At 42.5% G+C, this 23,974-nt stretch overlaps 1 protein-coding gene across 1 annotated transcript in view; it reads right to left on the bottom strand.

Moving 5' to 3' along the window:
* SFMBT2 (Scm like with four mbt domains 2) overlaps nucleotides 1–23,974 on the bottom strand; it is a 109,371-nt gene that overhangs the window by 31,658 nt on the left and 53,739 nt on the right. Inside the window, exons 7-10 of the mRNA XM_054399632.1 lie at nucleotides 10,981–11,082; nucleotides 10,216–10,363; nucleotides 5,149–5,231; nucleotides 1,303–1,429 (exon numbers count right to left, since the gene is read on the bottom strand). Of these exons, the coding sequence (XP_054255607.1) occupies nucleotides 1,303–1,429; nucleotides 5,149–5,231; nucleotides 10,216–10,363; nucleotides 10,981–11,082 (460 nt within the window). The remainder of the gene's footprint in view (nucleotides 1–1,302; nucleotides 1,430–5,148; nucleotides 5,232–10,215; nucleotides 10,364–10,980; nucleotides 11,083–23,974) is intronic.

Raw genomic sequence — 23,974 nt, forward strand, 5'->3', positions numbered from 1 at the left:
CATCAAGATGCAGAAGCACAGATCTTCCAGAGGTTGGTGATGAACAGGACTATGGGCCACCAGAAGTATCTTTCATATTTTCATGGTTCTCCAGAAGAAAGCAAAGCAGTGTATTACATTTGCAGTTGATGTTGACCCAATTACTATTGATTTCAGAGGGAAACTGAAGCTCTTCTATTCATTATAGATGAAGCCAAAAGCTTCAAACAACAGTGTGTTACCTTGATGGGTAAAAATTAACTGTGTTGTGACAACGCTACAATAATTTCAATGAGCACAGCTTTCTGCTGTTGGTGATTTTACAAATAACACTGGTTTTAAAGCAATAATATAAAGTATCCCTGTGTTGTTCTAAATCACACTTACTTAAGAAGTCCTTGCTCAGAAGAATTGATAAAGGAAGTCCCAAAAAGGAAAACTACATGAAAAATGAGCTCACCTGTACCTCATTTGAGGAAAGACAGAAATGGAAGTTTTGATACTCTCTGTTATGCTCTGCTAGTCTTTCAGCACTCTTCTAATGCTGCTTGCACAATGGTGCTGTTCTCAATGGGATGATGTCCTGAAGGGACAAGCCTCAAAACATGCCCTAACCCAGACAATGGGCTAAGCAGCTGTTAATGTGCAAACCTGGACAGTTCTTAGGATCCAGAGGGTCCAGGTAAATGTGTAGCATGTGTAACTAACCTTGTAAAACACCTGTGAGCTGGTATGCCCCTGGCCATGTTTGGATATGCCCCATTCTATAGGTTCAGTTATCAGGTATCTCTGTTACCAACAACAAAATAGTTTCTCTGTTGTATTATAGAGTGCTGCCTGCAGAAGTTCTCTTGGATAACAAAAGAAATTATACAACCCCAGAGAGGAGGGATATGAGCATGCAATGGGCACAGCAAGTAGGAGCATATATTGCAGATTTATGGATGTAGCTAAGAAAATGGAAACGAACTAAGTTGCAGAAGGACAGGAGAAACCATGAAAGCCTGTTGGAAATCACAATGAAAGTCTCAGCTGCACAAGCAAGGGAAGCATCCATCCTCAGGATAGGGGACTATCACGATGGCAGTTAGGAGATTTCTGTCATCAGTGGAGATCATGCTGATAGACTTCATGTGGATAGGAGGATGGAAGGTCTTGTGACTCCCTCGTGGAGAGGACAGGGGAAGATAATTCTTAATAATGTGTATAAAAAGGAAAGACTGGAGAAAGCAATATTCTGCAGCAGATGAAGGACAAAATTAAGAGAGTATTTGAATGAACCACACAAACACAAGAAGCCTTAGAAGCCTTTACAGCACATACCTTCAAGGTGAAGCCACATTAACCGTCCTTTAACTGAGGTGATAGAAGCAACACATATCTCTGCAGGGTTCCTGGGGTTCACAGCCTCCAGCTTCATGTTCTTAGTAAAGCCACGGCTGAAGGATGTCTGAAAGAGTCAAGGACCAACACTGAAAGAAGGTGATACAGCACTGTGTGACTTCAGTTAGGCTGTCCCCTGGAAAGCATAAATTTAGCATGGTTTGATTCCCACTGAAGTGCAAGATGCACTCAAGAACACAAAGACATCCAGATTCAAAATGGAGCTGCCCTAGACACTCATGTGAAAAAACAATGATGGTAACAAGTCAAGAAACAATGTATTTCATTGTTTACTCCACTTCCTAACACTCAGAGACTGAGAAGAGTTTGCTCCAAGTCTATGTGAATGCTTACCAGTGATGCATTTATTGGTCACAGTTGGTCATGAGATACCACACAGAGGGTTCCTAAATCTGCTGCACTTGCTATGAGAAACCTTGCCAAGCGAATCATCATCTGTCTTCCCTGAGACCAGAGAAACTTCTTTACATAATTAATTGCCCTGGCTGACTGAAGTTTGGAGAAATTTGAGTAACCTATTTACGTATGTTTTTCTTCATGGAGTATTTGAAGCACAATGTATAAGGTTCTTCTCTGTAGATTTCAGATTACCTAAGTGCAGGTGAGTGTAGATAAGAGTTGTGTTTCCTGTTACAGCAGTACTTCTGTACACTTGAATATAGCACCAAAGAAATAGGTCTTTCACAGGTTATCTGTGCCCCTCACTTCTCTACTACTCTTCTCCAGTGAGTGCAAAGCCAAGCCAGATAATACATCAATGATCCCCAAAAGAATGGTCATAACCCCAAACAGAAAACACAGGACCAAAATGTGGGGACAGAATGCACCAGCCCCTAAAGTACTAAGAGACTGTAGTCCAAATCATTGAGGTACCACTTTTACAGGCTAGTGTCTGCTGTGGCAAACCTTTTCAGTCTGGAGTTGGCCTGGCCATGGCATAGTAGCAGGCCACTGAGTCTTTCCTGCTTCTGCCAGAGCCAGGAAGGCTCAGCCCTAACATAAACCACAGCTCCTGTTTCCAGCCATTGCAGGTGATCTCAAATACAGAGGAAACCAAACACCCCCAAACGCTTTCCCACAAGCCAAGCCTCAAGCTACTCTTTACTTATTTTTATCCTTACCTTCTGTCACTTCACATCCTCTCTCCCTTCATTTAAGGTCTGTCTCTTCCCAATACCCCCACCAACAACCCCGAAAACACACTAATGCAATACCCATGGTCACGTCATCGCTTCCTTTCCTTGCATTTTCCTCCACTCTTTCCTAATTTCACCTCTGTTTGCACACAGCAGCACAAGAAGATCATAGAATCATTTTGGTTGGAAAAGTCCTTTAAGGTCATTGATTTATACCATTATCTAGCTGTACAAGACCATGTCCCTCAGCACCTCCAAGGACAGGGATTCAACCATCTCCATGGGAAACCTATTCCAGTGTTTGATACCCCTTTCAGTGAAAAAGTTTCTTTAAATATCCAACCTAAACCTCCCCTGGTTGAACCTGAGACCGTTTCCTCTTGTCCTGTGACTTGTTAATAGGGAGAAAAGGCCAACAGCCACCTTACTACAGCCTCCTTTCAGGTAGTTGTAGAGAGTGAGAAAACCTTCCCTTTAGACTGTTCCTTGTCTTGCCTGATAGTTCAGCTAGTAACAATGAGGATGGATAATAAATGTCATTGACTCAAAATGACACCAATATCTTCCAGCAACTGAATATTAGAATCAAATTCAACCTCTCTGGTCTTTGTATAGCACCTATCACCATGGCTGCTTCACACTGAACCATCACTGGGAGCCCTCTGTGGGAGTAAAAACTTCTGGATTTGGTCTTTTTCTTGTTGCTGTTGGTTGTTTGTTGTTGTTTTTTTCTTCTTTCTTTTTTATTAAGAGGCCTTCCAAGACATACTGCAAGTTTTAAATACTACATGCCTCATTGCAAACCTTGCTCAAGACACGGATCAGCCTTACTCTGTAAAAGCTGCCAGGACTGCAGAAAAGCAGGGTGAGTTTGTTTAAATGCCTTTTATGTTCCCTAACAAGGAAACATCATTTATCATCACACCAGTTCCTTTCATTGCAGTTCGGTGCTAGAGGCTAATTTATACAGAATCAATGGCAAAACAGTTAGCTGGGAGTTTATTTTACTAAGCATTTGGTCATGTCAATCCATTTCATAACTGCCTCTCCTTGTTAAATATCCCCCCTGAGGAAAGAGTTACAGCACATCCACTTCCAGCACCACGTCTGGCTGCACTAGGTGGAAGATGTGCTGGCAGCGAAGCTTCCATCAAAAAGCTGCTCACAGCCACGAAACAAATAGACCAACCTGCCAGGGAGGCTGCACAAGTGACAACAGCAAGATTATATCTCTCTGCAGAGAGCTGTGTTATCAAGAGTGGAAGAGTAACAGACACATGGTCATCTGATTATTTTTTCCTTAAAAAAAAAAAAAAAGGAAAAAAGGCTTAAGACTTGATTTACTCTTTGGAGAATACTACACAGAGACTATTCTCAAGTCTGCTGGTGCGGAGAGCATAGATCCATTACTTGACAGAATTAAAAGAGAGATAAAGAAAACAGAGTTGCTTGCAGAGAAGGAACATGGCAAATGTCCCTCTTGGTGTGATGTGGAATTGTCCAGTATCCTCAGCATTTTCAGAAATCTTCACTTAAAATCCCTTGAGGCAGAGGAGTTCACATCAAATGGCACAACAAATGGGACAAAGAAATCCAAACTATGCTTTGATTCCCCAGTCAGATTCTGTAGATGATACAGGTTTTCTTGAATTCATCAACAGAAAGGGTTCATCATCAAAGGTCTGTTCCAAGCCAAGCTGCCTTTGGGCCACCACAGATGAGGAATTCCATGCAAAAGCACGGTTGGTATCTTGTGAGATAGTTATTATTTTGCTTTCCATAAACACCTTGTCCCTTAGTCTATTGATTTGAGTCCAGTGAAAGGCTCTGTAATCACAGAGGAACTCTCTTGTCCACCATTCACACCACCACTTCACTCTGCAAACCCTTCTGTGCTCATTTAGGTACAACCACATCTTCAGTTATGAATGGGAGCATGAAGTCTTCAGATTACTGGAAAAAGCAGAAGACTACATCTGCCTTTCACCAAGTGATGGATGGCTGTTAGATCAGGCCACACTGGACTGTCATTACCAGAAAACAACCTAAAAAACACTGTTTTCAAAGTTCTGAATCAGCATGGCCTCCAGCTTAATGATGTGCTGCTCACTCTCACATCACTGTTGCTGTAGCAAGGATGCACATACACTGTCCCAAAGACCAGAGCATCCATGTGGGTAAATCACTTTTCTCACACTCCGAGCTCAGCAGTTTCAACCTTAGCTTTTAAGCACATTTGGTTTGGTTAAATGTATCCCCGTGGAAACCAGAGAAAACACCCAAACTGTGAAAAGAACCAGATGATATCATGCATTTTTTTAATCTAGTTTATTCTTTAGTACCATTTGAATTACTTCTAATGGTCAGTCGAGATCTTTCTTGTGCTGTGTGCAAAATCAGAGAGGCAATGAAGAGCAGGAAATCTAAATGAATTGGATAAAGACAAGAGTAAGATAACTTTTTTTTTTGCTTTTTGGGATGGAGACCTGACATTTCAGCTTGCTTCCTAAAACAGACTCCTGGTGATCTGAGAGCATCTCCCAAAAAGCCTTGCTGCAGCTTTTCTGTGCAAGCTATTTTGTTTCACATGGATTCACAGGAGTGATGCAAAGGCAAAAAGAGAACTTACATTTCTAAAGCACATGTGAGGCGCTGCCTCCGCTCCACACTGCTTCTGGTAGTCTGCCCAGTCAAAGTCCTGGCCAGAGTAACCTGCAGGATGACAAACAAAGTGTCATCAGCCACCATGTCACATCAGAAATAAAGTCTGAAATGGGCTCCAAGAGGACAGCCATTTATGTTTCAGTGTTCCATCCCTCCCCAGCGAATCATACACTATCAGTAAGCAAGATCTCACAATGCCTGTTAATACATCATGGGAGCCAATGTCAATGCATCTCCAGCTCCCAGTCACACAACTTCTGCATTTCCCTTTGAAAATTCTAGGTCTTCAATGAAAAGAATAAAATATATTTATTTTCCCTTTCCTGTGAGCATCTCCCAGACTTTAATAAACATGGGACTACCCAGTAGTGCTAGTGTCTCCAGTTTCCAAATGAGGTTAGCCAGGGATTTCTTTCTCCTTCCTTTAGCTATCTAAAACATGGGGGTATGAAGCTGGACATCGAGGGTTCCTCTCCTTCAAAGTATGAGATAAACCTCTTCTCTCTCTTCACTGATATGGGTGTACCCCTCCATGACTGACTTTCCAGCAGCTCAGCATACGTGAGCTTAATCCCATCACAGTAAACACGAGTGTAATCTCTGTCACTAGATGATCCTATACTTCTGCTTCTAGGAAAGTAAGGGAAGCAAAATTGATTCATATGAGCATCTCTCAAACAGACAAACTGGCCTCTACTTATCTATTCTTCTTACCTGACTATTTAGGCAACAAACTCTTGGGACAGAGGCAGGGCACAGGGAGGGAGGGGTATTTGCTTTTGGGTTGTTTTTCTTTTCTATCTGCCGCTTAGTCTGTACTTTTACAGTGCCTGAAACCAATGACTGCTAATCCTGAACAAAGTCCTGTGACAATATTGTTAATTCTCAGATAGCATTATTGCAGAACTAGTCTCATTGGAAAGTATCAGGAGTCACCTAAAGGCAAATTTCTCCTTTCAATCTCCCTGCCTGGCATCTAAGCCTGGCCTCACTTCACAGAGCATCCCTTAATGCCTTTTTCATTGATAGTCAAAAAGGGCCATTCAAGATCAGATGGGAATGAATCATTTATGACAATAAAAAATGTGACTTTTTTTTTTTGGCAGGCAAGAAAGGACAGGAATACTGAGTGAAGCCACCCATCAGACAACCAGATCCAAAAAAAGGAGGCAAAAAATTCTGAAAGCAGAGTACCAAACATCCTGCTAAGATGCAAGTTTTTGGGATAAGATGAACTTCTAATCCTAATGATTCAATACATGACATATAAATTAATGAGAGAAAGCCTTGAGCTAAGATGCCTTTCTCTGTGGGGCATGAAAGTTCATAACAATTGGAAGCCTAGAAATAAACATGCAGAGGGAAGGGAGAAAGGGCAATTACTTATAGCGAGTGTTCATCTTTCATACTCAAAAACATATCCTTGCACAGTTTTTTAGCAATCCATTTATGCAACAGCATTTTCTTTCTGCTTCTTCTCCATTTTCTTTTTTCTCTCCAATTATTTGTTGGCCAGATACTATTCCACTTCATAAAATGAAATAGAAAACAGGAGGAGAACTGCACATCACTTTGTGTCAGAAGCAGATTCATCTGATTGCATAGAGAAATTTGCAGTGGAGATTCTTTAGCTGTGCATCCCATCCTGGTCTCCCTTAAGAACCAACATGAAACAGGCAAGATCTAGAGGTGATCTATCTGTCCTTCTGCAGAAAGAACAGAACTGCCCTGTGAAAGCCTTTCTCACACTCCCATTGACTCCAGAAGAAGATAAGGTGATGGGATAAGTTTGTCTACATTAAATCACTTGGGGTCCAAGTCAGCTGCCAGAGCTCATTGTCTTCAGGGACCCGAAAGTCTGTCCCCATCCTGCACATTCTCTGGGACAAGTTTTCAATCTTAATTGCAAGCTATGCAAAATCTTGTCAGAGTGGATGGAAAAGGCACACTGACAAAGTTTCACTGAGGCATAAAATCTTGACTGTATTGTCACTGCAAAACCACCTGTTGGCTTGGCCCTGCACCGTGGAAATTGCTGGAAGATCATTTGCTGTAGACTTCAGTAAGAATGAAACCCGAGAGGGCACTTAGACGATTTGCCCTAAGTCACTGGGGCAGACCAACAAGGATGGCTCCAAGAGAAGCATACTCAGGGAATGATTCAAACAAGCCTGGACCCGTGTACGGCATTTTCATAGAGCATCATTACAGAAGCTACCTTCCTCAGCACATGAGGAAGTGCCATGTACCCAGCACCTCCATTGTCATGTGCCATTCACACACAGACCAAGCAATAATGTTAAAAGCCTTGTTTATGTGATTCAACAGCTGCTCCCCAAACCATATTTGTGTTTGCTACCTCAGCTTTCAGCATGGAAGAGTCCAGCAGTGTAACCAGAGAAAATATAATAATATAAATGTACTGGAGCATTTGGAACTGGCATTTCCTTAGTAAGCCTTACAACCAGGAGCCCTACTGGAATGTTTCCCCCCCCCCCCTTAATAGTTCATAAAATGGAACAATGGTTGTTACTCTAAAGGGAAGTGGTCTATAAATCCAGCTCTAATAAACAGTGCTTGTTCAGTGTTTAGACAACAGCAATAAATGGGTATTCATTTTTGGCACTGTACAAGAAAATACTGCCTTCTCTTTCTAGTAGCAAACGTTTGTACCTCCTGTTCATGGCTCATCTACTGTGTGTTTGTCTTCAACAAAGGTCTGATAGGCAAAAAAGAGCAAGAGAATGGGCATTAGCCAAATAAAGTACTCTGAGAACTCAAATACCCCAACCTGACACACTGTTCTGATGAAATAAAACCAGTTAATTTTAAAATCAGAACATCTCCTTGTCAACCCTAAATGAACCAAAAAATCCAATCCCAGGATACAGCACAGAAATCCTTTCTACAAAAAAGTAAAAGGACTTCTTCTAGTGTCATCTTCCACGCCATGGGAACTTCTTGACATTCAACTGGGAAAGACATTAAACATTGTCAACATATTTTCTGTTAAAGGTGACACTGATTGAGAATGAGTGAGCACTGGGGAAGCAGGAAGCTGGTCAAATCTGGTGCAAGAAAGGGCCTTTCTGGTCATCCCAAGCCAGGTAGGGCTATCTAGTCATTTGGGTGGAAATGGTAGGATTTCCTCCTCCTTCTGCATAACTGATCATTAGCAGCTAGCTCACATCACAGCCTTCCTCCCTTCACAGTGCTGCAGCCTTCTCATATCAATCCTGGCTATTTCACTACCCAAAGCTGATATTACTCTGCTCAGAGAAGACCAGCTCCCTCAGTGGGGATTTGGATGCCTTTCATTTTCCCTCTGCTGTCTTTTTCAGTGGTTGGTTGAGTTTTTGTGTTATTTTTTAAATTAAATTATTCCAATGTCTGATTACATTTTAGTAAGTCAAAGAATGTGTCTGCCAATGGAAGCTGGTTTTGACACCAAAAGTGATAAGATGCAGTTTGGGCATGCAGCCCTCACACATAGTCTAAGAAAAACAGCAATATATAGCATGCATCTATCTGCCACCTGCTTTAAGCCTGTTTAATAGCTTCCCTCTACAATTTCTTATTTTTAGAGCAGAAAGTGAACTTTATTTTCACCAGAGGAATGAGGGGAAACTTCCTACACTTTCTCAGGAGCTCAGGTGGATCCTACTCATCAGATATCACACAGTATACTTACCTGCCCCTCAGACTTTACTGGCCAGATGACAGGTGCTACAGCCACTTCTATAAATTCTGGCATCTAAAAGGTTCTTTTCATGCATTTGACCCAGGAAACACCATCTCAGACAGGCTTTGTACCAGCATGGACTACAAATTATTAGGTCATGACTTCGTAAACATAAATGTTTGATCTGTGGGCTACTTTAGTTAATTAGCTGGTCTGGGAAGATGCGGCACATGAAATTGAGGTTAAAAAAAAAAAAAAAAAAACCCAAAACCTTCCATCTTCAGCATTTCATTTTCATTTTCAGCAACTTGGCCAGCCAATACCAGTGAGCACTTACACAGGCATTATCATTACACCTGGATTTAAGTAGAAAGGAGCTAAAGCCTCTAGACAGCACATTTATTTCAGTAAAAGCACAGGGTAATCATGGATGCACCATATGCAGCTGCACGCACAGAACTCCAGGACTGTGGGGGGAATTTCAGATTGCATGTGCTGAAAAGACACTCTGGAAATACAAAAGAGGACTCAGAAGCTGGTAGGAAATAACCCTTCACTTCGCTGGATCTGGCAGCAGGATTTTTTTTCCAAAATTGAAACAAGCCTGCATGCACAAAATTTAATGGGATTTTTTTTTCTTTTTGAGTCATTTGATTTTCTCCTAAGCAACAGCAATTTTTGGCAAAAGGTAAACATCCCAGCCAGCTTCAAAAATCTAAAATTCCAAAGAATCAACACATTTTGCAAGCAAAGAAATATTGCTAGGACACTGCAGGTGGTTGTCTGGAATTGCAAGTAATTAAGTGCGCTGCTACAAAGTTGGGAAATAGCTCGGTTGGAGGCTGTTTCTCCCGGCTCTGACCTGAACGCTGCTCACAGTTTGCCCTCGCCTGGGAATTTTTGAGATGGAGAGGAAATGCCTACACGCTTCTGGGCAGTCAGCTGCGAGTTTAGTTTAGACATTTAGATTTAAGAGCTTGGCTTGGCCTCAGCGCTGTACCTCGATGCTATAGGGAGATGCCCGGTTTGCCTCTAGTACGATATGACTTTTAATGATGCTTTCGCTTTCAACATGCACAAAGCAACACCAAGATACGTTTCACAGGAATTCAGTAGGCTTTGGTGCAGCCTGCTCCAGACTGCGAAGTACACAGACATCAATCCACCAGCAAGACACATTTGCAGAGATGCTAGGAACCAGAACAGCCTCAGTGACTCAAGAGAGCTACTCAGGCTTGAGATGCTTAGGGTGATGCTCTTCAGTGAACAGTCTCATGGTTTTAAAAAGCAATAATAACAAGCAAACTTCCTTCAGAGGTAACCTGCAAATCACTGAGAAGGAATACAAACCCTTCGGAGGTGTGAGATTGACTCCGTTTTTAAGGCACCACTGTATTGGCAAGATCCCTAAGGAATCTGCATGGCAAAGCATTGAGATTTTGCTGGGTTCAGGTCTCAAGTCATCAATGGTCACTTGTAAATAATGACTGTTAAAAACCTAAAGGGTGAAAAAGAAGAACACAAAATCAGAAGTTAAATTTGCTGTAACAGTAGGAAAGCTGAAACAGTCAGGCTTTGCACCTCCAAATAACCTGGTTTCATCTAACACTTTTTATCGAAATGTTTCAAAGTGATCAAATCCTGGGTTTTACAGCTGAAGAAACTAAGTGCTGGGGTTTGGGGTCACTCAGTGTGCCCATAGCTAGGCAGAGACTAGAAGACATCCTGAAGACCCCACAGTCTTCCTCTCTCTTGCCTTTGAGAGTATGGGTTAAATATCCAGCTACCACTTCCACCCAGCTGGTTTATTTCAAAAGTCTTCCCAGATGTGCAGAGAAAATGCATATGCATGGAGGAGAGACAGAGACTAAAAAGGGATTTGGGGTTTTTTTTTGCATGGAAGTTGTAGATGGACATGTTTATCCCTACTGCATCTAAGTGCCTATAGTCAGCTGGTGATGCTTGTGGGAAAGAAACAATTCACTTGTTAGGAACACCCATGAATTTTAAACATATTTCTTAGTGTGGTCTCCAGCCAATTAAGTACCACTCTTGAGTCTTCCGACAAGAGATTCCTAATCAGGCTCTTTTCATCTGTCCTTTCTGGGAGCTCACCTTGGTCACTGATGCAGGACAAATATGAAACGGCTCCCTCATATTCACCACCTCCAGCTTCATCCCCACAGTGAAGAAGTGGTTTCGTAAATCAGCATGGTCCTGCAGGAAGAAATGAGGAAGAGAAGCACATGGTATGCCCATGCTGTCCACCAAGGAGGAGTTGATATGTTTGAAAATCTCTTTGAAATGTATTAATGTGGATTTTGTCACTTAGCTGATTACTAGATTGATTCCCAGCTCCTACTGGGCACTCCCAGACCTGTTATTTTCATACCAACCTAATCACAGAACAAGGGGTCAGCTTCATTCCTAGAGGACAGATCTGCAGGACTTAGCCCATAATATCTAAAGCACAACGTACGCTCACCTCAGCAGCAACATCCAACTTGAATTTGGTCAACAAGGAGATCATGCTCACCAAAATGAGGACCTCTCTAAGAAATGGCTACTTGAAAAATATCTCCTGAGCAGAACCGCTTGACCTCTGACAGTCCCTACCATCTGAGAACTACTATAAGTCCAGAGGTGTCAGGACCCAATCTGACATTTTCCAGAAGCACAACATGCTTAAAAGCTTAGCACGGCTCTGATTTAACCCTAATGGATATTCAGTTCTTGCAAGGCACCAAAATCATGTGCTGCAAGATGGAAAGGTCTTTTCTCCAGCCAGGAGACTAAGGGTGGACTAAGGCCAAGAGAATGAACTTGGACCCAACATGTGGGCAACAAGAGAAAGTATTCATGGGAAAACACACAACTGTGTTCAAGTAAGCGCCCATTGCAACACTTTCAGCCACAATCAAACCTGACTGCACCCAGAGGGGTGCACACAGCAGCTTCAGGGATGGCAGCAACATGTAGTCCCAAAATTCAGAAGCAACCCAGGTTCAACTCAGCACTTTAATGTTTCACATTTATCAAAGTCCTTCTACTAGGCGTATAAGTTGACAATCTAATGCCAGGGTAATTATCATATTTTGATTTTATTAAATAAAAACATCCTTCAGTATTTTAAAACCATGGGTGCATTAGCCAACAGGAGCACAGAAAGAGCTAATGTTATATTTAGCACACACATACAGACCACTCCAAACTATGTGCACAAAGCCTGCTATCTGATAAGTGGTTAGCAATGCCATTCCCATCTGCCTTCATTGCTACACCTTGTACTCTTGTTCTAAAATGATTTTCTATTGATCCAAAGTTGCATGGCACTGTGCTTTCTGTTCCCAAGAACTGTCTTCACTTGTAGACTTAACAACTTCTATTTTGGGATCGTACATTCCTGGTGCCATTAGAGATAAGGATTTTTACAAGCTCCAACTACAGCTAAATTAATTGTTGTTTTAATCTTAGCAGCTTGCAATGTTAAGGAGCTTTTTCTGTGAGAACGGAAAAGCAGTTGGAAAAAAACATCATGGATTTAGTCTCACAGCAGAAGTACATACTGATGGGGAAACTGAGGAAGACTTAGCAACAATGACCCAGAGCAAATGAACTAAAACCTGAGGAAGGAGAAGACATTCAGGAGTTCTAGGGTGTGGAATAACTATCAGCCATATTTAGAGTATTATGGAATGGTTTGAGTTGGAACAGACCTTAAAAGGTCATCATCCAACACAGTGTTGAATGTTTCCAGGGATCGGGCATCCACCACCTCCCTGGGCAACCTGGGCCTCATTGTAAAAGATTTCTTTTCTTTACATCTAGTCTGAATCTCCCCTCTTTCAGTTTAAAACCATCACCCCTTCTCCTGTCCCAATAAGGCCTTGCTAAAAATGCTGTCCCCATCTTTCCTACAAGCCCTTTTAAGCACTGAAATGCTGCAGTAAAGTCTCCCTGAAATCTTACCTTCTCTAGGCTGCGCAACCTCAACTCTCAGTCTTTCTTCACAGAGGAGTTGTTTCATCTCTCTGATAATTTTTTTTGGCCTCCTCTGGATCTGCTTCAACAGGTCCATGTCTTTCTTGTGCTAAGAATCCTACAGATGGACACATTTCTCCAGGTGGGGTCTCACCAGAGCAGAGAAGAGTGACAGAATCTTCACCCTTGACCTGCTGGCCACACTACCGTTGGTGGAGCCCTTCCTTTTGCGCTTGCTGGCAGTCACTTCTGTATCACTAAAGCCCCCAAGTCACAAAAGACTCATTTCTACCAGCTTTGCATAGCCAATGTTTCACTGAATAAAAGCCTGAACCAGGGAAGAGGATCTGGCTCCTTGTACACAGTTGCTGAATGGTTCCAAGGATGGATCAAGATGGACAGGTTTTCATAACTGCTTCAGCTGGGATAAGACGATGGCTGCAAAAATCAGATCTCACCAGCACTATGCTTCAAATCTCTAAAGACAAAAAGCATCTGGACTGGAGGGCTGATGCCTCCTGCATGAGGATCCACACCCAGAATATGTTATTCCTTAGGGTGAGGTTGTAAAGAGAAGGCAACTTCACAAAATGTACATCTGGAAGCAAGCTTACATTGCAGCATCTTCCCCTCAAAAGTTCATGCTGCAATGCATGCTCATATCCTGCTTCAAAATGTAATAAGCCAAGATCCAAAGTACTTAATCATGTTTATCTTTAAACATGCAAGTAGTTTCATCAACTTAGGTGATTAGGTGATTTGTTGATTGAGACCAAAATAAATTAAGGCCAAACCATATTGCTTCTCATTTTTATTTGAATCATGCTCTTGAGTTCAAATCTTCTGCGTTTTGGCCTTTTTCAAAGGAAAAAATAATCAAGTGTGGGGGGAGAAAGGGTGGGGAACGAAAGCTAGTAACATTTAAAACTGTTTTACTTCAAAAGCATATCCTCTTGTCTCCACATGCTATGTACCTTCACAAATCCCTTCTCATTCAGCGTTGCATGTAAATATCTTCCCCATTAAATCAATAGCAAGAGTGAACTCCCAAGGGGATTTCATGGGATCTCAGGGACATCTCCCTTTTGAGGGTCAAAATCCCTCTTTGAAGCAGGGACGTACATTTGTTTGGAGAAAGGCTGCAGAAATAAAAAGCTTGTCTGTGTTAAATGTCATTTTTGAGATGGAAAAGCTTTCATGGAGAAAAACCTCTTTGTATGGTACCGCTCTGCAAATGGTCAAGGTCTGGATATTTGATCTGTCTTGGATGTTTGCTAAAGAGAAGCATCAAAATTTCCTGAAGCAGCCTCAGATTTCTGCAGTCACCAAAAAAAAAAAAAAAAAAAAAAAAAAAAAAAAAAAAAAAAGGAATAAAAATAAAGATCCTGATGCCATTCTCTGGTTCCACTGTTGGAGCTGCCTTAGCCAGCAGGGAATTACTTAAGATTTGGCATATGCTCCTCTTCAAAACTCCAATTAATTTACATAATTTCTAAGAAAAGGTTTCACGGAAGTGAAGGCAAAGCTTTTAATTAGTATTAGACTCAAAGTGATACACTGAATAATGAACTGCTCTCTCCTCCCTTTATTCCCATTGACAGGGAAGATGTCTGTTTAATAAAAGCAGCTACAGGAAGAGGACTGAAGAGATGAGACTTTCCTGAAATTATTCTAGGCAGCAGAATCCAACCCTTTACTGCTATTTCACAGCATTCAAAGCTACCAATGAGGATGTCATCAGCCATTATTTCTTAGCAACTTCTCCAAGTGAGTTTCAATTTTCTTTGAAATGGAGACGAATAGGCAGAGTATTTTTGATCAGCTAGAGCATTTCATAGCTTCATGCAATAGTGAAACGTTTTTCTTACTGGCAGGCAATGCTTCCTGGGAGCAGCCCCACTGACCACATGGATTTAATTCAGTGGACTGCCTGTCCCAGGGTTCACAAGCCCTGACTAGGTGATGGAAATACCCTTTCTACAACAAAGTAACCTGCTCTGTTGATGTGGGGAAGCGGTGGGCATTATCTACATGGATTCCTCTAAGATTTTCAATAGGGTTTCTTACAACCTTCTCCTGGAGAAACTGATTCAATATGGTCCAGACAAGTGGTCTGTGTGGTGGGTGGGGAACTCTCTGGCAGGGTTCTGAAAAACAGTTCCTTTTCAAATTAGCTACCTGCCACAAGTGAGGCCCCCCAGGGATCAACATTATTTAGTATCTTCATCAGTGATCAGTACAAGGGGATCAAGTATACCCTGATGATGTTTGGTGATGATAGCAAACTGAGTGGGGAAGTAGACTCTTTGGAATGGAGAGCCACTCTGCAGGACGACCTGTATAGGCTGAAAGAGTGGGGTAACAACAATCTTATGAAGTTCAACAAGGGCAAGTGAAAGGTTTTGCACCTGGGAAAACATAATCCAAGAATACAGCACTGGCTGGGATCTACCTGGCTGGACAGCAGCTCCATGGAAAGGGACCTGGGTGTCCTGGTGGACAGTAGGCTCAGTAAGAGTGAATACTTTCCTGCTGCTGTGACAACAGCATGCTTAGCTGCATCAACAACAGGATGATCAGAGGGCTGGAGCACCTCTCCTATGAGGACAGACTGAAAGAGTTGGGGCTGTTCAGTCTGGAGAAGAGAAGGCTCCGAGGTGACCTTATTGTGGCCTTTCAATATCTGAAAGGGGCCTACAAGAAAGCTGGGGAGGGACTTTTTAGGATATCAGGTAGTGATAGGACTAGGGGGAATGGAATAAAGCTGGAAGTGGGGAGATTCAGGCTGGACGTGAGGAAGAAGTTCTTCACCATGAGAGTGGTGAGAGCCTGGAATGGGTTATCCCTGGAGGTGTTTAAGGCCAGGCTGGATGAGGCTCTGGCCAGCCTGATTTAGTGTGAGGTGTCCCTGCCCATGGCAAGGGGGTTGGAACTAGATGATCCTTGTGGTCCCTTTCAACCCTGACTGACTCTATGACTCTTTCTATGATTCTATGATCAACAAGGGCATCACCAACAGAGATAAAGAAGTCATTATGCCAATCTACTCAGCACTTACCAGGACACGCCTGGAATACTGTGTCCAGTTTAGGTCCCCACTATACAAAAAGGGTGACAGTGCTGGAGAGAGTCCAGAGAAGGACCACAAAAGGTGATCCAAGGACTGGGAAATTGCCATATGAGGAAAGACAGAGAACTGAGACGGTTCAGCCTGGAGAAATGGAGGCACGGGCAAGACCTCACCATGATCCACAATTCAAATGTTGGCTACAAAGAAGATGAAGATTCCATTTTTGTCAGAGTCACACAGAAAAGGCAAGGAATCATGGGTACAAGTTACTCCTAGGGAGATTCTGACTGGGCACCACAAGAACATTTTTCACAAGGACAACAATCAGCCATTTGAATAATCTCCCAAAGAAAGTAGAGCATTACCCGACAGCAGACACTTAAGATTCAGTTGGAAAGGTGCTGGGCCACCTTTTCTAGATCAAAGTTTTCCTAAGACAGGTTGAACCAGATGATCTTTAATATCCCTTCCAACCTGGTATTCTGTGATTCTATAATTTTGTGACTCTCTGGCTGCTCGAGAGGAATCAAGCAAGCTGGATTGCTGATTGATTGAATGCAGAAGGGTCCCTCACAGCAAAGCAAAAAAATCATGCCACAGAAAGTACAATGAATTAACATGGTATAAACACCACAGTTGCTCATTCAGAGGGTCACAATCTTTAACATGATGGATTACAGCCTGCGACGGCGCTCACGGGTAATGAATGGGAAACTGCATAACCCTCCACTGAATGTCTGTCACTTACAGCCCAAACCCATTGGCAAAAGACAAGGCTGTCACCGCTCTCACTACCAACCCCAAGAAGCAATTAAACTCAGCCTCACACAGTTTGAGAGCAGAATGTATTTTCAAGTTTGCCAGCGTGCACAGGCTGTGACCCTCTGGGGCACCTGAAAGACAGCTCCAGTTTGATAACGCATCTGCATCATTGTCTCTATCTTCAGATGCCGTGTTCTCCCAAAACCCTGCCGCAAAAATACCGACGGGCTTTGCAACAGCTCACTGCAACCAGCATCACCTGCAGGGCTGAAAGCTGGAATGTCTGAAGGTCAAAGAACAAGTCAGAAATGGTGCTGTGAGGAGAACCAGGCTCCTAATTTCCAAACCTCCTCTCTAAGTACTGAGATACCCATGTAATTTCCTCCTTCATAGCTAAAGGGCCACTAGCAGTGCAGGTTTCAAAAAAGTAAGGTGACTTGGGAGCCTTGTGGTGGGTTGAAAATTCCCCCCCCAACATTATAAATTTGCCAGACCAGCTCAGTTGGAAGCAAATAAAAACTGTATTTAGAAGCAAAACTACCATCTACAATGAAATGCAATGAATAAGTACAAATATACAATATTTACAGGTATTTACAATGAATAAACAGCACAAGGATCCCCCCTGGTCAAGGACCAGGGGAGCTGCTAATAGATTCTACCTCCCTGATCTCCCTTACTGCCCCTGTACACAAAAGAGACAAAAGAAAGGAGCAGAGAGATATTTTTATAAGACTTAGCCAAAACAATGCAGCCAAGGTCAAGCAGAAGCCAGGAGAAGCACAAAGTTAGTACCTCCCAGCCTAAGGAAGCAAGAAGAAATTGTTTTGGTGCAACTAGTTTAAGTCCCTTGCTTTTCCCATGGGATTGTTTAGAACTGTCATTATTTTCCTTTTTATACCCAATAGTGATTTATTTACACTTTACAACATTTCTGTTCAAGGTGTTTGAAAAATTATAAAAGCATAGCCTAAAACTACCACAAGCCTACATGTCATTTCAAAAGAGATCCACAAAGAGATTTACATAAGTATTCAGACTTTTAAGGTTGCAGATAGGCTTTAGGGAAGTACCTGTCTGGGTGACATGCTGAAGTCCTAACAAAGAAATCACTAAGCATTGGCTTTAGATCTTGAACTCAAAGAGATACACTTCAAAATTATGATAGTCATTTGCCCCTCCTGCTACCTAAGTATCTTGCTAAATGTACCTGGTATCTGAGTATTTTGACTCAACAAAGGTCATTGAAGTGTAAAATTCAAATTTGCCCATGTCACAAGGCTGGTGTTCAGGTAATTTTACACTGCAGTGGGTCATGCAGATAGAGCAAGGGGGACTTGGTTAAGCTGCTTTTGCCTGCAACATTCAGGGAAGCTGTATTCTGGCTGGTTGCCCTAGTTGTGTCCACAAGCCCAAGGAAAGACATCACCTTCAGATTGCTAAATGCTCATTTTGAGGCCTTCCTGCTCAGCATAAAATGCTGCAGTCATCTCATTTAAACCCAGCAGCTTACACAGCTTATAGATAAAAGAAAGCTATACACTCTTATCTATAATAGGAGTATATATTTGAACTCTAATATACAATAGAGTACATTTGAGTTACATACTCTCTTTGAGTATATAACTCAAATATATACTATTTGAGTTATATGCTCAAAATTGAACTCTAATTTTTAAACACCCTAAAAGTCAGGGCTCTTTTGGTGTAGGCTAGGCATAATCACACCAATTATAAGACTACAGCTTTATGCAGAACTCAGAACTAAATCTTAATGCTGGAACACTGCAAAGTCAAGGGGCTGATTAGAAACACTGAGCACTTTATAAATGATTCGCCCTGAGCCTGCTCAAATCCTCACAAACTGCAACAGTGTGAAATGATGTTGTCTCCAGTCACATCTCTCCTGTTTTTTCCCTACTAAAAGACACAGAAATGGGCCCCATCTAGTATGATTTGAAACATATTATTTGATTCAGTTTTTGTTTTCAAAGAAATCACTTCCCCCCAGTGTTTTCTCTTATTCTCCAAGAAACTGGCTGCTTCTAATAGCCTAATTTTAATCACAAAGCTCATGTGTAGTAACCAGTCACAAACACAGTAATAGCAGTGGTTAAACTGCCTCTACAGGAATCTGGCATTTGTTTTTTAATTGAAAAAAAAACCTAATAAAAAAACCCCCTCCCAAATGCAACCCTCTGCATTATTTGCAAATGAATCAGTGTGGTTTGCAATTCACCAACTTCCTTTGCTAAACATGGAGAAATTTTCCCTGAAGACACGCTCTCTGCAGGGAGAAAAAAAATCCCCCACTAAGACACGATATGAGCAAATTGTCCCTCGGCATGACAAGTGCCGTCACAGGAAAACCAAATTGTAGCAATGTGAGGTGAGATGAAGAGGAAAGGGTGCCAGGAAGGAGGTTTTACAGATACTGTGACCCTGAAGTAATGAGTACGAGAGCCAGCTATGGAACTGCACCTACCAAAGAGCCCCTTAAAAACTGTAGATGCTTCTGTCTGGGATTGAATTTAGCCCTACAGATTTTAATCTCCTGTTGTTGAACCAGAAAAAAAAAATTAGTTTCCATAGAAACAGCAACATCGCAGAGTAGCCAGTCTCAGTCCAAACACACCTTCTCCGTATGGCTCAGCCTGCCACAGATGGCATTAGGGCAACCATCTCCTCCTACACAGCACCTGCTTTGATTCATCTGGGCGGTGGAAGCACAGGAGGCAGAGGTAAAGGAGGCAGAGAAGGCATCCACTTGGGGTTTTTCATGTGTTTGGCTTGGTTATTTTAACATCTTACACCACTCAAGGCTGCAGCACCATTCCACAAGTGTTCAGGAATGAATCCTGGTTGCGTCACACACAGAGGTCTCATCTAACAGGTGTAAAAGTCAGGTGGAAAGGAAAACACAAGTGGAAACATCTACTTGACTGCTCCAAAGTGAAACACTGGTGTCTCTTTTCACACCTGTAAATAGATACTTCAGCCACAAACAGGGAGTGAGCACTCACAGGCACTGGTTTGGACTGAATCTTCTTTCAGAGATGTCATGGCAATAATCATTATTATGAAGTCAGTGAGGTTTTGTTGGAGGAGAGAGGGTCAGAAAAAATTTTAGCACATACTGTGAGCTCTGACCACTCCACAAAACAGCTGTGGACCAGAGCTGGCTATTGTTTTGTTTAAGAAAAATAATACATCTTTAGATGGATGACTTTTAGGTATTACTCATCCCCTACATGGTTGTAAGCACACATTAGCCCCTCTCAGTGGAAAGAAACTGCCATGCCCAAGGCTGCAGGAGGCAAGAGCTCAGGTTGTCATGCGAAAACTCCTGCAAACCAAGGCTAGGCGCATTAAGTAAACTGGTTCAAACCCTTTTACTAACCTCTCACCATCCTGAAAGACCTTAACATACAATGGAGAATGGAAACCACCCATGTTAAACACACAGCCAGAGGGGTGAGCAAGTTGGAGGGATCTGGTTCTCATTCGGCCCATCTGTTTTGCTTGAACTGACTCTGACATTTCTCTTCCAACCCTGAATTTCATATAGTTCTGCCAAATAGACCCTTGGGGCATCTCAGACAGAACTTGGCTTCATTCACCTCCTTGGACTGTTCTCCCTACCAGCTTCCTTGCAAAGTCCACAGCCAGAAGGGAGCTACAGATAGGTTAGAACTTTTCCCTGGTCCACAGAGGTAGCACCAGACTCCATCACAACTGAGTGGCACCTTTGATATCAGAGACATCCATGCTCCAAAGAGCTGTGAAGGCAGCTACATTCATAAAAGTCTTTGCCATATATCCCTAATGATGTTTCCTGGGTCTTACACAGATAAATGGCTTTAACGAGCTGAGACAGGAGTAGGTCAAAAGGCAGCTGAACAACAGAGGGACTGAGACACTGTGCACGTCTCCCAGACAGGCAAATAGCAGTCAGGAAGAAGGGCTGGTGAGTGCTACGGATGGGGAAGAACAGATGGAGAGTAACTAATCTGGCAGCCTGCAAACAACATGGCGACTCACGGGTTATTAAAGCACAGCGTGCGCAGTGAGGGCCAGCCAAGCCATCAGCTCATGAAGGGGCTGGGGATGGCTTATGGGGGGATTTGGCTTCCAAGTGAAACCAAAAGCACGTTCATTTGAAGCTACTCCATCAATACATGCTCATCTATTATGGAAGCTGGAAGACAGAAAAACCCTGCTGGACTTCAAGTCTACTCATATAGCCAGATCAGGATTGTCTCTGCGCAAAAAGCATCCCTTAGGTTTCTCCCTCGTACATTTAAACTAACAGAGACAAAACTAAAACATTCAAAGGGTTTGCTACATTTGGCAGATACCATCCTTTTTTAAAAATATAACTAAATCAAAGGCTTGTAGAAATAGTCTATCTTACTCTTAGAAGCAAAAGACACAATCTGATGGAAAACTATCTTTTAGAGGGGGAGAAGGTGTCCTGTTTAATATTTGCCTTCATACTTTTGTATGTAGAATCATCCAATTGTTTTGGCTGGAAAAGATCTTTGAGACCATCGAGTCCAACCACCATGTAGCTCTACAAAGTCTGGTGCTAAACCCTGTCCCTTCTTGTCTCCTAAGTGCATCCAGAGATGGGGACACAACTACCTCCCTTCATGAGGAGGAGCTCATTCCAGTGTTCAGTAACTCTTCCAATGAACTAGAATCACCATTCCATCCTGAATTTCAGGGGGCAGCTCTTGGCTGGGTGTTGGGTGGTCCCTTCATCACTCTCCTTAGCAGAGATTTGTCCCAGTTGATTTCTTCCATGATAAGTAATAATTACAGGAAACATACAAAAGCTCCAGTGGGAACACTGGGCTGGGCATAGCATAGACATCTTTTTTGTCTGAGAGAGAACAATTTTGAGATGGAAAAAAAAAAAAAGACAACTTTAGGAAAGGAGGACAGGAGGGTGGAGACAAGAGGAATGGAACCAAACACTATAAATCAGGAACTGCCACCTGTTTTAGATAACATCTCTCCCTCCTAAGCGTCTGTGGTTTTCAAGCAGTTTAGCAGCGTTTGGGTTAGGGATGTGGCTGGTGACAGCTCCATCCAAGCTAGTCATCAGGATCCTCTTTACAGCAATTGGAGGGAATTGGAAATAGAACGCCTATATGCAACAGATAGGGAAAAATATGAGCATTCCAGACCCTGGGTGAGATTTAGTTGCCCAAACCCAGGTGTCTGGTATGAGCTGGAAGACACCTGAGGATCCCCATCATCTGCATGGTGTGGTATGACACAGGAGACCAGGCAAAGCATAGTGGGATGTCAGAGAAGATCCGCAGGATACTATCCACCTCTCTAGGAAACTAAATCCTATGATCTGCATCCAGAATTTATTTCACCCAAGATACAGGGCTTTAACTCTAAAAAAACCACATTGATGCACAAGCATTAGGACTAGAAAGTGCTGTGTTTGGAGTCTGACTTCATGATGGAAGTGAGCAATGCCATCACCGAAGCAAATAGCTAAAATTGTCCACTTAATTTGCAAGCAGGTCCTGTTAACAGCTGGACCACCCTTATTCATACCCAAAGCCCTGGTCATCTTCTTAGGTGTCCTCTGAATCCTCAGCTATCGTTTGTGACAGGCCCCTGGCCAAGTATGAGGGATCCCTACAGCACCCTCAAATCAAAGCAGAAAAAAAGGGCAGATCTCCTTGGGTTTGCAGCCTTCCAGAAGGATTCATGCCCTTAAACAATTCAAACACCTTTGAAAATCCTGCCTGTATTTAGTTTTCCTTAAGGATCATCATGTTTCCTGACAAGAACAGAACAGCAGAAGAGCAGGTACACATTGCAGAAAGCTTTTGTGAAGGGGAAAATAAAAAAAAAAAACAACACAACAAACCACTTATTCCAGAATGTGCAGTTTGCAAAACACTATGTTTAGTAGCTACATAATAGCAGCATTTTCTGGCAGCTGAACATCACGTTCCTTCTCAAAGGATCCTAAAGCATTTTGCAAACACTTTCAACATATGGCCAAGTGTAAAATAGCACCAGAAATAAAAAAGAAGATCCTGCTTGCCGTCTCCTCCCTGATTTTTGCAACCAGCTCGTGTGGTCTGATGGCTGATGCCCTCTCCTTGGATGCCAAGAGGGGATCAGGACTGTGCTTTTGCAAAGGATTTTTGGATCTGCTGCCAAAGACCATCACACATAAGTTCAGCTCTGCTACGCTTCTGAGCATTGAAAATTCAGGTTCAAATCCATGGCTTATGGGCTCTCAGGTGGAACCTAACGCTATTACACCAAAACCAAAGAGCATCAGCACCAGTGGGCTGATAGATCCATAAGAGAGGCCACTTCTCATACTACAAATGCAGATCTGCTTTCCCAGCACCACCACCTGGGACCAGTTTGATGGCGCGTTAATGACACTGCCCACAGTCACGCACAACTCAAAGGACAACAGTAATTTAAGCTCTCATCCAGCCAAATATGCACATGCTCACTCTAGGGACCACTCATGTCTGTGGAGCAAGCACACACACTCTCCTCCGTGAGCGATTTCTGTAGGGAAATGTGGAAAATGCGGAATATAATTGCTCGGTGTGCAGTTTACCATATCTGCCAAAGTAAACATTTCCAGCTTTCCAGAAGATCTTTACCAGTCGCCAGCTGTCAAACCCTGTGTTTTATATCTCATCTAACACATGACAGTTACAGTAGCACAGAGCCCCAGGCACCATGTAGAGACATTACTTCTGTGCTGGCTTTGTAAAATAATTTATAAAAAATTCTTAAAAAAGGGAAAAAAAAAATAGAAGAGACACCTTTGGACTTGACGCTCTTTTTCTGGGATCTGAGATTCCCTTTGAAGGTCCCACATAAACATTGGCTTACAAGATAAGGCAAATGTACTTTCATATAGAATGATAAAATCATTTTGGGTTGGAATGGACCTTTAAAGGTCATCTAGTTCCACCTCTTTGCCTCAACACTTCCCTTAATTCCTGTTTAACTCACTACTAGAGACAGATATGCTCACAGGCATGGCCAAGCTCTCACATTTTTCTCCTTAATTAAGCAGTATATCATAGGGTTGATTCACCCTAAAGAGTGAAAGGTGATTCACCCAGAATAAAGTGGTGCCCACACACACATAATTTATTCAGTCTCCTGCCTTCCCAGCACCAGAACCAGGACCTAAGATAACACCAGAAACTCAACTCAGCTCATCTTGTGCTCAGCTTTCACATCACAAATAAAGAAGCAGTATTGAGCTAATCCCACCTTTTAGTCATA

This window comes from Indicator indicator, chromosome 3 (genome assembly GCF_027791375.1).
Source record: "Indicator indicator isolate 239-I01 chromosome 3, UM_Iind_1.1, whole genome shotgun sequence".
NCBI lineage: Eukaryota > Metazoa > Chordata > Aves > Piciformes > Indicatoridae > Indicator > Indicator indicator.